General features: G+C 44.3%; 1 protein-coding gene across 5 annotated transcripts in view; it reads right to left on the bottom strand.

Moving 5' to 3' along the window:
• Positions 1-2,590: 2,590 nt before the first annotated feature.
• The window catches only part of LOC111972724 (tau-tubulin kinase 2-like), a 33,417-nt gene continuing 20,240 nt past the window's right edge, over positions 2,591-15,767 (bottom strand). For 3 of the 5 annotated variants that reach the window (XM_070446591.1, XM_070446589.1, XM_024147474.2), the window contains exons 12-15: positions 9,415-9,614; positions 8,422-8,860; positions 7,138-7,853; positions 2,591-6,743 (exon numbers count right to left, since the gene is read on the bottom strand). In XM_070446591.1, coding sequence (XP_070302692.1) covers positions 6,377-6,743; positions 7,138-7,853; positions 8,422-8,860; positions 9,415-9,614 — 1,722 coding nt within the window. In that variant the 3' untranslated portion in view covers positions 2,591-6,376. The remainder of the gene's footprint in view (positions 6,744-7,137; positions 7,854-8,421; positions 8,861-9,414; positions 9,615-15,767) is intronic. The other 2 variants (XM_023999784.2, XM_070446592.1) reach the window with 1 other exon arrangement.

A 15,767-nucleotide genomic window follows, 5' to 3' on the forward strand; every position in this document is an offset into this window, starting at 1 on the left:
GGTGTTACTATGCTAAATACCACATAGCTGCATTGACTATTCCCTGTGACTTCTCTCCTGACGGCAACGTCATGGTCCTCTGTCCACTCCACGAGTACACGATGGCTGTGTGGGAAGGCGGAGGACTCCATCAGTGTGCTGCCAGACGATCCCAGGAAAACGGCCCCTCTTCTAGAACTCAGACTACAATGATAAGACAGACGACCAGGCGTAAACAATCAAGAACTGCGCGCTCAACATGAACCATAAGTCCTATGGCAGAGAGATGCACTATTAGTGTTCTAGAATACAGAGCAGACATTTTAGAACACATACTGTATCAAACCCAAAACCAAGCATCTCTATTTATGACTCTGTCCAGATGTAACATTTCACTTAAAGCACAGAGCTCATTCTTTACCACAGACTTATCATCAACAGTATGTGTAAGCAAAGTCTACATAACATAGAACATGTTACTCTTTATTGACCACAGACATAATACAGTCTACTAGAATTGGACTGTATGGCTCGGGTTCACTTTGTAACAGCCCAAAGCCCCTAGCCCCTATCAGAGATTCATCTTGGCCAATCAGAAGGCAAGGAGGAGCTTCTGCCATATTGCATTTACCTACGGATATACAGTATATCACAAAAGTGAGTACACCCCTCACATTTTTGTAAATATTTGAGTATATCTTTTCATGTGACAACACTGAAGAAATGACACTTTGCTACAATGTTAAGTAGTGAGTGTACAGCTTTGTATAACAGTGTAAATTTGCTGTCCCTCAAAATAACTCAACACACAGCATTCATGTCTAAACCGCTGGCACAAAGTGAGTACACCCCTAAGTGAAAATGTCCAAATTGGGCCCAAAGTGTCAATATTTTGTTGTGGCCACTATAATTTTCCAGCACTGCCTTAACCTCTTGGGCATGGAGTTCACCAGAGCTTCACAGGTTCCCACTGGAGTACTCTTCCACTCCTCCATGACGCCATCACGGGAGCTGGTGGATGTTAGAGACTTTGCACTCCTCCACCTTCCATTTGAGGATGCCCCACAGATGCTCAATAGGGTTTAGGTCTGGAGACATGCTTGGCCAGTCCATCACGTTTACCCTCAGCTTCTTTAGCAAGGCAGTGGTCGTCTTGGAGGTGTGTTGGGGTCGTTATCATGTTGGAATACTGCCCTGCGGCCCAGTCTCCGAAGGGAGGGGATCATGCTCTGCTTCAGTATGTCACAGTAATGTTGGCATTCATGGCTTCCTCAATGAACTGTGGGCAGTTCGGCAGCACTCATGCAGCCCACAGACCATGACACTCCCACCACCATGCTTGACTGTAGGCAAGACACACTTGTCTTTGTACTCCTCACCTGGTTGCCGCCACACACGCTTGACACTATCTGAACCAAATAGGTTTATCTTGGTTCTCATCAGACCACAGGACATGGTTCCAGTAATCCATGTCCTTAGTCTGCTTGTCTTCAGCAAACTGTTTGCGGGCTTTCTTGTGCATACCTTTAGAAGAGGCTTCCTTCTGGGATGACAGCCATGCAGACCAATTTGATGCAGTGTACGGCGTATGGTCTGAGCACTGAGCACTGAGCAATGGGCTGACCCCTCACCCCTTCAACCTCTGCAGCAATGCTGGCAGCAATCATACGTCTATTTCCGAAGACAACTTCTGGATATGACGCTGAGCACGTGCACTCAACTTCTTGGGTCGACCATGGCGAGGCCTGTTCTGAGTGGAACCTGTCCAGTTAACTCCTGTATGGTCTTGGCCATGTGCTGCAGCTCAGTTTCAGGGTCTTGGCAATCTTCTTATAGCCCAGGCCATCTTTATGTAGAGCAACAATTCTTTTTTTCAGATCCTCAGAGAGGTCTTTGCCATGAGGTGCCATGTTGAACTTCCAGTGACCAGTCAGTATGAGGGAGTGTGAGAGCGATGACACAAATTTAACAACACCTGCTCCCATTCACACCTGAGACCTTGTAACACTAACGAGTTCCCATTTGACACCGGGGAGGGAAAATGGCTAATTGGGCCCAATTTGGACATTTTCACTTAGGGGTGTACTCACTTTTGTTGCCAGCGGTTTAGACATGAATGGCTGTGTGTTGAGTTATTTTGAGGGGACAGCAAATTTACACTGTTATACAAGCTGTACACTCACTACTTAACATTGTAGCAAAGTGTCATTTCTTCAGTGTTGTCACATGAAAAGATATACTCAAATATTTACAAAAATGTGAGGGGTGTACTCACTTTTGTGATATACTGTACATCACGTTTGAGGTTTTGGGGGTTAGGGGTTGTTTGGAGACAGGGCCTAGGTTTCCAGACAAATACATGTTTTAGGGCTTAGAACCCTTATTGGTTCAGAACAGACTGCTGCTCAGGAGAAACAACTGTTACAGATCACATCTGTTTAATTAAATAGCTTTGACCGTATAGTTTTTTTATATGAATATTAAGTGAAACAAATGTTTGTTTTTGGGAGGGGGGGTGGAACTTGACACCTTGTACACATTTGTTGGTTACATAATAAAGACAAAAGGGTAGGTAGCCTACTACATTGAACATTCATTTCATATAGTTCACTATAAGCCAAATGTGTACTTTATTTGATTTTCTGCAATCATGATATCAGTTTTTCAGGAGGRGGGATACAAATAGACTCCAATTTTGCTGGTCTGCATGATAAATGTATTTCAAAAAATCAGGACCAGTTTATTAAAAAATACAGATTTGTTTTAGCGGACACTACAAATTATTTAAAAAATACACATATATTTGCAATGATATCCATGCACTTGTTACATTAATTCAGTATGAGTGCTTTTTATTTATTTTTTACATTCTAACAGTGCGACACCTCCACATCACCTAAAACAAGAGATTTTCTCGCAATAAAATCACAGAATTACATTGTGAATACGCCAGAGTGAGTGAGATCTTTTAAATAGCTTGAAATACATGTTTCATCTAGTAGTTTTAGGGAAAGGAGGAATGGAGTTTAGATGGGACTACATGCCCTGGTCATTACAAATGAATGCCGATATGTTGGTGCAATAAGATGAACATTTAGTTTGATTGAACAGCACTGAAGTGCTCTCTATACAATTATGTTTTTTAAACGGTACATACAGTTAAAGTCGGAAGTTTACGTACACCTTAGCCAAACACATTTAAACAGTTTTTTACAATGGCTGACATTTAATCCTAGTACAAATTCGCTGTCTTAGGTCAGTTAGCATCACCACTTTATTTTAAGAATGTGAAATGTCAGAATAATAGTGGAGAGTGATTTATTTCAGCTTTTATTTATTTTATCACATTCCCAGTGGGTCAAACGTTTACATACACTCAATTAGTATTTGGTAGCATTGTCTTTAAATTGTTTAACTTGGGTCAAACGTTTCGGGTAGCCTTCCACAAGCTTCCCACAATAAGTTGGGTGAATTTTAGCCCATTCATCCTGACAGAGCTGGTGTAACTGAGTCAGGTTTGTAGGCCACCTTGCTCGCACACGCTTTTTCAGCTCTGCCCACACATTTTCTATAGGATTGAGATCAGGGCTTTGTGATGGCCACTCCAAAACCTTGACTTTGTTGTCCTTAAGCCATTTTGCCACAACTTTGGAAGTATGCTTGGGGTCATTGTCCATTTGAAAGACCCAGGTCAGGAAAGTATGATCTTTGTCCCCATGTGCAGTTACAAACCATAGTCTGGCTTTTTATGGCGGTTTTGGAGCAGTGGCTTCTTCCTTGCTGTCACAGTCAAGGCACAGTCAACTTAGTGTATGTAAACTTCTGACCCACTGGAATTGTGATAGATTATTTCACTGTGTCTGTAAACAATTGTTGGAAAAATGACTTAGGACATCTACTTTGTGCATGACACAACTGACTCGCCAAAACTATAGTTTGTTAACAAGAAATTTGTGGAGCGGTTGAAAAACGAGTTTTACTCGACTCCAACCAAAGTGTATGTAAACTTCCGACTTCAACTGTATATACAAGGCGACCTCCTTTAGATCCCTCATATGATACAGTACAGATCTTTTTGGTCTCATGGCATACATACATACATACATACATACATACATACATACATACATACATACATACATACATACATACATACATACATACATACATACATACATACATACGTGTTAAGAACACAGGACTGGGGTCAGGGAGAAAGAGTAGACCATCTCAATGTTTTTCGGAAACGTGACGTTCCCGACGCTGGAATCAAGCTACATTTTTCAAGTACATTTTTCGAGACACGTCAAATAAATAGATACATTCTATCATACATTTTACATTACATACAGTACATTCCCTGGAGTACAGTAGTAGATCATACATATTTACACATGCTGTCAAAGTTGAAGATTGGATCAGATACAGTACGTTCTCTGTACATACATTATTAGTCTGAGTAACCATAGCCGCCTGGGCCGTGTGCAGTGGGGACGAAACAGAGATGTACCTGCTGAAAGCAGGGCTGGCCCTGGCTGTTCTGTCACCCTAGGCGAGACAAATGAAAGACGGTCCAGACCGGACCAAATCTGAACCAAACATAGATGTCTATGATTTGGTCTGGACCGGACTAAAAACCAACATCCGTGAACGTGGAAATCAAGGCCGGTCCAGACAGGATCCCCCCAAAAAAGACATCCAAAAGGCGACGGCATCGATCCGTGCTTACTGAGGTGTAGCCTACAGTGTCGTCTAATTCCAATTTTATGAATGCCCATCTATGTAGTAGGCCTACCGTTTGTAAAACACCAATAAAAGACGGCAGCTCCGGACAGGACCAAAAAAAGACATCCAGGAGACGTCGGCCCATGCTTGCTAGAGTGAAGCCTACTGTGTTGGTCTGCAAAGGAATTGTATCAATGTCCATCCATGTGGAAGACCCACCGTTTGTAAAACAGGCGTTGCATTGGCTTTATTAGTCCTGATTCCTGTGACTAATCAATTTGGCTATTTCAGCTCTGAATATCAACTTCACAACTTCATCAGGAGTTATCCTGAGCCTATTTGCAATGTGATTACACAGCGGGAAATCAGAAGTATTTTATTTTTCGCCATGATCAGCTCGACAAAAATGTACAGATACAAACTTTAAACCACTGAACATTTTGCCCACGGGGTGAAACTTCTGGACAGCAGTTGTGAGTAACCTGATTATCCATTTCATATTGTCCATTTTACTATGACCTGTCCTGTTTTTAGGATATGTTGTTTAACATGTCAACGCAATTTAGATTAGGGTATTTGATCGGAGAAACCTGTATGATGTAAAAAGTGTCAGTCTCATTACATTGTCATACATTTTATCTCYGGCCTGTAGGCTACAGAAAAGGCCACATACTCTTTCTACCATATGCTATATTCAGTGGTGAAAGTATAATTCATTTCTTCCCGGTATGGGACCAACCGCGTGCGCACAACATTTTCCCAAGGGCCTAATCATAGAATGATATTAGAGTCCCTATTAATTCAATAGGATCTCAGTGGGCCTAGTCGTAAAGATCTGTTATTTAACTTTTAAAATGCATTACCTTATACTGTGGCATAAAAACAACCAGTCAAAATGTTTTCATCTGATTGTTAAACTTCAAAGGGCTCCGTCATAGGCTACCAGTGCACGTTGATCCACTTGCAACATATTACCAGACTCCAAACAGTGGTGAATGTAAAGAGACATCTGTTAAACGTAAACACCAAAAAGTGAAATGACAAATTTGGCTATTGTCATGTCGCCACGTCTCTGCCTTGGCAAAATGTCAATGTTCTCGTCAAACCACATCACATTTGACTGTAGGCTATACCACCCGTTTTCAAGTCCATTCGCTAATTTGTCATGCCTCTGACATGCGGTAATTATAAAGTGGTGTAATAGCATAGTTTTCTTGACATTTTGCTGTAATTATTGTGAACGGCTCATGTTTTTACGCTGGCTATATCTGCTACATGATTTATGTTAGATAATTTTCTTAACGGAACGTTGGTGGAGCGCCCAATGGACAAGCAACATTTTTGTGCCCCTGCCCTTGACAAAGTGGGAACTGCTTATCACAGGGCGGCATCAGTGCTCACCTAAAAAGCCCATATGCCACTGGTTGAGAGAAATTGTCATTGTTTTGGGGCAGAATTATTTGAGGTTGTGTTGTTGGGTGTGCATCTTGTTTAGTTTAGCCCAGAAAATGCCACCCTCGTCAATCTGCCGCCATAGGTGGCCTCCTAATGAACTTACAAGGCCCTTGCATGAACGTGTCTAATTAGAAATGCTCATTTCGGGTTTATCGTTGCAAAATGTTTTACAACGGTGYGCCCTTCTGAACAACACACTGATACCAATTCTGTCCACTTATCGGCTCACTTTGCCGCTGCCTTTGCCCTCGTGGCTAGGGCCCCTCCCTCTGGCACCGGGCCCTGCGCCCCACGGGATCCCCTGCCGCCCACTAAGCCTGTCCTGGGGGTACCATGGAGGGGGAGGGGACCCCGAGAAGCTGGACGGAGAGCGGCTACGCCCCAGGAATACCCCTCCCCCCTCGCGGAGCTCGTGACGTGAGGGGGAGGAGCTGAGTGAGCGCTGTAGAGAGGAGGAAGAGCTGCGGGGGTGTGGCGTCGGACTGAAAAGTGCACCGCCTCGGTCCTTTATCAGTTGGGTCAGACTGGCAAGGAAGTCGGCGTCGCTGGTGCTGCTGGCGCGCACCCGGAAACGCCGGCGCCTACTGGGGCAGAGAACAGAAGAGGTTGGATTTTAAAAACTAAAACAAACAATTCTGCAACTATAATGTATTATTCAGACACTCAGGCCTATACATTCTGATTTGTAGGATGCACCGTTATGTTCCTAAACCAATCCACACAGAAAAAATTGTCTATCATCAGTGATGTGGGACGCAACCCTTACTATCACAGCCTACTAGTCTTGCGTTTGGCAGGGCACAACGTTGTGGAACGTTCAGATACATATATAATGTAGAGTAAACATGCCTCAGATTGAATAGCTGTCGAATAAGAAAGTACATCAGTTTCATTCATGACATTTCTATCTGCGACACTCCATAAAGTTTGCTATTAAACGTGGCCCAGTGCTGTGCCATAATACCATGTTCTTCATACCTGTTGTCTACAGCTGGGCGGGTGGGCGGTTTCCCGGGAGGCGGACGAGGCAGGAACCTGCCGGAGGAGGAGAGCTGCTGCTGCTCGAGCCCCGGAAGAGGGGGAATGACGGGCCGGGGGATTTTACTCCTGCTGCCCGAGGAGGAGAGCGAGAGGGAGTCACGGTCTTCCCCCAGCCAGTCGGAGCGTGAGCCACGGTCTGAGCAGGAAAGGAACCTCTCCCGAACGCCACAGGGCAGCATGTTGTCGCAGGAGAGCGATGGCGAGGGCGAGTGGGAGGGCGAGCCAGGCACGGGGCTGCTCCAGCGGTGGCGGCGGTCTATGGTGGGGGAATCCGGGACGGTGGTTGGATCTCGTATGGGGATGCGGCTCAATCTGGGCGAGGAGGGGGATTCTCTTCGCAGCAGTACCAAGGTGGGTGGGGGAGGGGAGGAGGAGAAGGTGCCGGTGCTCTCCGCGGCACTTCCGGCTTTCTCCATCTGAGGGTGTTGGTTGGGTTCGGAGGAACGGTCGGGGAGGCCTGAGTCGCTCTCTGGGTCTTTATCGTTTGCGAGGTGGGCTGGGATGAGGCTTGGCACAGGGCTGGGGGCTGACTCGACAATCTCCAGCTCGTCGACCTTGACCTCTTGGGGGTCATTGGGTTTGGTTGACAGGGCCTCTAGTGGTATGGCTTCACTCTTCTCCATCACAGGGGACTGTGGTACAAGGTTGGCAGACTGTGGAGAGGCAGACCAGAGATTATTGGGAGATGGACATGAGAGGTGGTGAGGAGGCACAAGTAGAACTAGGACAGCAGAGCCCCTGACCATCTTCTGAAAACGACTGAAACCCTACTTCTTCAAAACAGTATATTAAATAAGACATCTCAGTCTTATTCTATCCTCCCAATAAAAAACTAAAATTGCACTTGTCTTTTCCTACTAGCAGTGACTTTGCTGATAACTTCTGTATCGAGGAAAGATTGACCTACTACGACTGTGATATGTCGTTGTCTAACCTAGCTATCTTAAGATGAGCGCACTTGAAATAAGTCGCTTTGGATAAAAGCGAGAAGTACAGATCTCTGTTCATGTCAGTGAATATCTGGCGTATGTACAGTTCTTCAAAAGTTAACCTGTACTGCAGTGGAGTAAGAAACGTTTCCTTCATAATGGATGTAACTGCACCGTCAGGGGCCATACTTCAGCAAGACATTTTGAAAAAGTTACATTTTAATGCCCAGAATACAACTTTATGTATATGTGTGAGCAATTCTTATTCTGCCAAAGCCTTGCTCGCACTCACCTGCTCCATCTGGGCTCGGCCCATGTGGCCTAGCATCCCAGGCAGCCTCCTGCCGCCCAGTAACCAGGTACAGGGCAGGGCCATGTGGGACAGGACGGGGCTGCTCGGGGCTGAGGGAGGCTGGTGGTCCTGGAACTCAGCCTCTGAATGCACCTCTAGTTTATTTCCATCCAGAGCATAGACTCCTGGAGGCTTGGCTGCCCCCAAGGCTTGGCTGCCTCCCCCCTGCTCCAGCATCAACCAATCCTGGGAGTTTCCCTCCTGCGGAACAGAACTGAGGTTCAGGGCCACAGCCCCCTCCTCCTGGTCGGGGGTCCCCACTCCGCCGGGAGTCTCTGTCGCCTGGTCCTCGTCACAGGGGGTGCCAACCTGCTCAACCCGCCCCCCGCCGCTTTCGGGGATGGTGATCTCTCGCTCCTGTGGAGGCTGATTTCCCAGACTGGAAATATAAAAGAAAATTTGACACGAGTAATTGCTTAATAAAAATATAAAAATTAGATTTGTAAAATCTGCATAACTAGCTAATGAACATTCCAACAAGAGAGATTAAGTAAGTCGCCCTGCATGAGCCTTGGCTTGTGCAAGCTAGAAGCAGGAGCTTATCCTCAGTTTCTGTAGCATGATGTACAAGTACACCCCCTGGACTAGCCAATGAACAGTCCAACAAATTCAAGGTTGGTTGAAACAAAAACCTGCATACGGTAGATTAAGGACTAAATTAATACATATCCCTCTGCCTTGTGCCTAGTGCAGTGGTTCTCAAACCTCTACTCCGGGACCCCCAGCAGTATTTTATCTATTCCAGAGCTAGCACAATGATTCAACTAATCATCAAGCCCTTGAGTACTGAATCAGGTCTTGTAGTTCAAGACTAAAACACAATTGTGAAATGTCTGCCCCCCCTGAGAGGTTTGAGAACCACTGTCCTACTGAACACTGTAGAACAATATAAACKATTAAACTACTATAAATGAATGGTAAAAAGGTACTGACTAGGCATCAAGGAAGCGTTCGATGGTGGGCTTGGGTTCGGGAGCCAGTCTCTTCTCGAATGCCAGGCTCTGGCTGTGTCTCATCCTCCGGAGCAGGGGGGCCGCCCGGTCCAGGAACATGGTCTCTGAGCGCACCCTTCTGGGGGAGCTCTGGCTCTGGTTGCCACCCTGGTTCCGGCTGTGCTCGTCCTCATTCACCACCTGGAGAAGGCGTAAGGAATGTAGTTGTCACAAAAAAAGGTGTTGGAAGTACAGCGTAACTGTTACCAAAGCCAGGTGACTTCTGACACACAAAGAGAGGACAAGGTAAGAGGCTAATCTCCTTCAGCCTCTTGCTTCTCTCTTAGTAAGATCTTCGATTGCTTTTGCGGCCTATGGTCAGGTCATATTGCTATGTCTTAAAAGAGTGACTGAACACACTGACTCCGCATTTGTATCTCTGTTTTTCATTACGGGGAAAATAATGCAGTCTTGRGTGTGGTTCAATGTGGCAGTTACTGATGTTTTCCCCCCATGAGACACCATAGGACAGGGGTTCCCAAAGTGGTGTCCATGGATGTGGTACTGCAGCGGTCCGCAGCCAGATCCATCTCTCTCTCTGTTCTCCGTGGAATATGTTTAGAGGGTGTAATTCAATACAATGTAATATTAATCATCTACATTTTCTTAACCATGGGCAACATGGGCCTGGGAGGCTTACAGGGATATTGGTAGCCACAGCACTCCAATTATCCATTATTCAACTGAATACATTCCTGTATTTTTTTAACGTTTAGAAAATAAACACTGTAATTTAAGCTTTAAAAACGGCAAAATATTTTGGAAGGGCTCGTAAGCAAGCATTTCACGGTAAAGTCTACACCCGTTCTATTCGGCGCATGCGACAAATAAAATGTCTATATTGATATTAGGTATTAGTTCCTGAGGAATTTGCAATCCCAAAAGGGGTCCCCGGGCCCCAAAAAGTTTGAGAACCCCTGCCATGGGAACAAAGCCAGTATCACTTCCTCAAAATAATCAGAATGAATCTAAGATAGGGGAAAGTGGGGTAAGTACCTTTTTCTTTTCTTCACATTCAGCAGGGTAAATTAAGCCGCCTACAAATTTCTGTACTGAATAAAAAATTAACACTAACTTTATTTSCCAAACACAATTCAAGACAATCAAGTTTTTTTTTACTTTTAATCTTTAATCTTTTAACACGGGCTTAACACCTAAACACATGCCTTGCATTACGCCTGGGAAAAACACTTCAATTTGCTCAACTTGACATTGGCTCACCTTACCTCAAAGCAAACATCAACTATATTAGCCCACACAGTGACAAGAATGCACTTCCATGCTAGGTTTAGGACCTAATACTGAAGCTTAGAGACCCCAAATGATGTATAGAAAAAATCTTTAAATTATCTACTTTCTGGCCTCCCGAGTGGCGCAGTGGTCTAAAGGCGTCACAACAGACACAGGTTTGATCCCGGGCTGTATCGCAGCCTGCCACGACCGGGAAATCCATGCCGTGACCGGGAGACCCATCTTCAACGTTGACGTTGAGACTGGTGTTTTGCGGGTACTATTTAAATGAAGCTGCCAGTTGAAGACTTGTGAGGCATCTGTTTCTCAAACTAGACACTCTAATATACTCGTCCTCTTGCTCAGTTGTGCACCAGGGTCTCCCACTCCTCTTTCTATTTTGGTTAGAGCCAGTTTGCGCTGTTCTGTGAAGGGAGTAGACATTTCTAAGTGACCCCAAACTTTTGAACAGTAGTATATATAAATAAAACCAACAATTAACTACTTTGGTTTAGATACAAGCATCATGAAACCTCAAACAAAATAAATAAATTAGACTTTGTGAAAAAATGGTTTTTTGGACCTCACTTTTTCCATGTGGTTTCTTCCTTCACAGACTCCATGAAATGACCTCTTCCTAAATATTTGATCAAATTATACATTTTGTGTATAGTTTCCTAGAAACAAGGGTGACTCAACTTACCCCTTTGGCTTAATTTACCCCACTCTCCTAATTCAAGAGCAATTTTACATCTAGCTAACGTGTTTGGTGACGTGTTGTCTTATGTAAACAAAGTCCGATCTGCTGCCAGCTGGGCATATCTGTCTCACGGTCTGTGTGTTCAATCAAGAAGGCAGGTCTGAATGCTCATGATCATCATCAGCATAGAGTCTTTTCTTCTCCTCTTTCATATTAACCATGTACAGGTCATTCACATATTTACCTTACAGCCTATAAGCACGGCACAATAGCAGATGTTCTGAAAGAGCTGCAAAACCTGGACCCGTACAAATCAGCTGTGCTAGACAATCTGGACCCTCTCTTTCTAAAATGATCCACCGCCATTGTTGCAACCCCTATTACCAGTCTGTTCAACCTCTCTTTCGTATCGTTCGAGATCCCTAAAGATTGGAAAGCTGCCGCGGTCATCCCCCTCTTCAAAGGGGGTGACACTCTAGACCCAAACTGTTATATCCATCCTGCCCTGCCTATCTAAAGCCTTCGAAAGCCAAGTTAGTAAAAAGATCACTGACCATTTCGAATCCCACCGTACCTTCTCCGCTGTGCAATCCAGTTTCCGAGCTGGTCAAGGGTGCACCTCAGTCATGCTCAAGGTACTAAACGATATCATAACCGCCATCGATAAAAGATTGTACTGTGCAGCCGTCTATATCGACCTGGCCAAGGCTTTCGACTCTGTCAGTCACCGTATTCTTATAGGCAGACTCAACAGCCTTAGTTTCTCAAACGACTGCCTCGCCTGGTCACCAACTACAGTTGAAGTCGGAAGTTTACATACACTTAGGTTGGAGTCATTAAAACTTGTTTTTCAACCACTCCACAAATTTCCTGTTAATTAAAAAACTATAGTTTTGGCAAGTCTGTTAGGACATCTACTTTGTGCATGACACAAGTAATCTTTCCAACAATTGTTTACAGACAGATTATTTCACTGTATCACAATTCCAGTGGGTCAGAAGTTTACATACACCAAGTTGACTGTGCCTTTAAACAGCTTGGAAAATTCCAGAAAATTATGTCATGGCTTTAGAAGCTTCTGATAGGCTAATTGACATCATTTGAGTCAATTGGAGGTGTACCTGTGGATGTATTCCAAGGCCTACCTTCAAACTCAGTGCCTCTTTGCTTGACATCATGGGAAAATCAAAAGCAATCAGCCAAGACCTTAGAAAAACAATTGTAGACCTCCACATGTCTGGTTCATCCTTGGGAGCAATTTCCAAACACCTGAAGATACCACGTTCATCTGTACAAACAATAGTACGCAAGTATAAACACCATGGGACCACGCAGTCATCATATCGCTCAGGAAGGAGACGCGTTATGTCTCCTAGAGATGAACGTACTTTGGTGCAAAAAGTGCAAATCAATCCCAGAACAACAGCAAAGGACCTTGTGAAGATGCTGGAGGAAACAGGTTCAAAAGTATCTATATCCACAGTTAAATAAGTCCTATATTGACATAACCTGAAAGGCCGCTCAGCAAGGAAGAAGCCACTGCTCCAAGACTGCCTTAAAAAAGCTAGACTACGGTTTGCAACTGCACATGGGGACAAAGATTGTACTTTTTGGAGAAATGTCCTCTGGTCTGATGAAACAAAATGAGAACTGTTTGGCCATAATGACCATCGTTATGTTTGGAGGAAAAAGGGGGAGGCTTGCAAGCCAAAGAACACCATGCCAACCGTGAAGCACGGCGGTGGCAGCATATTGTTAGGGGGGTGCTTTGCTGCAGGAGGGACCGGTGCACTTCACAAAATAGATTGCATCATGAGGCAGGAAAATGATGTGGATATATTGAAGCAACATCTCAAGACAGCAGTCAGGAAGTTAAAGCTTGGTCACAAATGGGTCTTCCAAATGGACAGTGACCCCAAGCATACTTCCAAAGTTGTGGCAAAATGGCTTAAGGACAACAAAGTCAAGGCATTGGAGTGGCCATCACAAAGCCATGACCTCAACCCTATAAAAAATGTGTGGGCAGAACTGAAAATGCATGTGTGAGCAAGGAGGCCTACAAACCTGACTCAGTTACACCAGCTCTGTCAGGAGGAATGGCCAAAATTCACCCAACTTATTGTGGGAAGCTTGTGGAAGGCTACCCGAAACATTTGACCCAAGTTAAACAATTTAAAGGCAATGCTACCAAATACTAATTGAGCATATGTAATCTTCTGACCCACTGGGAATGTAATGAAAGAAATAAAAGCTGAAATAAATCATTCTCTCTGCTACTATTCTGACATTTCACATTCTTAAAATGAAGTGGTGATCCTAACTGACCTAAGACAGGGAACTTTTACTAGGATTAAATKTCAGGATTTGTGAAAAACTGAGTTTAAATGTATTTGGCTAAGGTGAATGTAAACTTCCGACTTCAACTGTACTTCTCAGACAGAGTTCAGTGTGTCAAATCGGAGTGCCTGTTATCCGGACCTCTGGCAGTCTCTATGGGGTTGCCACAGGGTTCAATTCYTGGGCCGACTCTTTTCTCTGTATATATCAACGATGTCGCACTTGCTGCAGGTGATTCCCTGATCCACCTCCACGCAGACGACACCATTCTGTATACATCTGGCCCTTCTTTGGAAACTGTTAACAAACCTCCAAACAAGCTTCAACGCCATACAACATTCCTTCCATGGCCTCCAACTGCTCTTAAATGCTAGTAAAACTAAATGCATGCTTTTCAACCGTTCGCTGCCCTCACCCGCCCACCCGACTAGCATCACTACTCTGGACAGTTCTGACTTAGAAGATGTGGACAACTACAAATACCTAGGTGTCTGGCTAGACTGTAAACTCTCCTTCCAGACTCATATTTAACATCTCCAATCCAAAATTAAATCTAGAATCGGCTTTCTATTCCTCAACAAAGCCTCCTTCACTCACGCCGCCAAACWTACCCTAGTAAAACTGACTATCCTACCGATCCTCGACTTCGGCGATGTCATTTACAAAATAGCCTCTAACACTCTACTCAGCAAACTGGATGCAGTCTATCACAGTGCCATCTGTTTTGTCACCAAAGCCCCATATACCACCCACCACTGCGACCTGTATGTTCTAATCGGCTGGCCCTCGCTACATATTCGTCGCCAGACCCACTGGCTCCAGGTCATCTATAAGTCTTTGCTAGGTAAAGCTAYGCCTTATCTCAGCTCACTGGTCACGATAACAATACCCACCCGTAGCACTCGCTCCAGCAGGTATCTCTCACTGGTCATCCACAAAGCCAACACCTCCTCTGGCCGCCTTTCCTTCCAGTTCTCTGCTGCCTGCGACTGGAACGAATTGCAAAAATCGCTGAAGCTGGAGACTTATATTTCCCTCATTAACTTTAAACATCAGCTATCCGAGCAGCTAACCAATCGCTGCAGCTGTACATAGCCCATCCAATCTACCTACCTCATTCCCATATTGTTTTTATTTACTTTTCTGCTCTTTTGCACACCAGTATTTCTACTTGCATTATTTCTATCACTCCAGTGATAATTTGCCGAATTATAATTACTTCGCTACTATGGCCTATGTATTGCCTTACCTCCTCACGCCATTTGCACACACTGAATATAGACTTTCTTTTTTACTATTGTGTTATTGGCTGTACGCTTGTTTATTCCATGTGTAACTCTGTGTTGTTGTTTGTGTCGCACTGCTTTGCTTTATCTTGGCCAGGTCGCAGTTGTAAATGAGAACTTGTTCTCAACTAGCCTACCTGGTTAAATAAAGGTGAAATAATTGTATTTTATTTTAAATCATGCACATTCCTCACGCTTGTTGTTTAACTTAGGGGCTCAAACCTGCAATTATCACCTTCCTCTCTCTCAACCAATGGGTGTAAATCTTGGGATGTATTCATTTGTCAGTTTGATAACCATCCACCATCAGCTATAATAACCTTAAGGCCCGTCATTGGAACTCCTTTCCCCTCATCTGGCTCTGAGGATCCTCCCTTGAAGTAGAGCCCATTCCCCAAACAATTGAATAAAATGTCATATTGCACTCAGTCTGTTGTTCATTCAGTTACGCTTGTACTCGATTGAACTGTGATAGGATTGGATAGAACGTAATCACTGCAGCTGTGTATTCCGTGTTAGTGGGCAAGTGAGCATTGTCGAAATCAAAACCCAACCCTCAAGTCATGACGAATTCACCTACAAAACTCTGTTTTGGACAAGACTGAATTTAGGACCAAAATGGTCCTATTTATACTTTCTACTCAATTCTGGCACTATAATAAATGTTGGACTAATATCCTTAGCACATTGGCCAGTTTTCTATCAGAGAAGTTGTTTATTGCCATCAGTTGAGCTTTAAGT

The sequence above is a fragment of the Salvelinus sp. IW2-2015 genome, linkage group LG14 (genome assembly GCF_002910315.2).
Source record: "Salvelinus sp. IW2-2015 linkage group LG14, ASM291031v2, whole genome shotgun sequence".
Taxonomy (NCBI): domain Eukaryota; kingdom Metazoa; phylum Chordata; class Actinopteri; order Salmoniformes; family Salmonidae; genus Salvelinus; species Salvelinus sp. IW2-2015.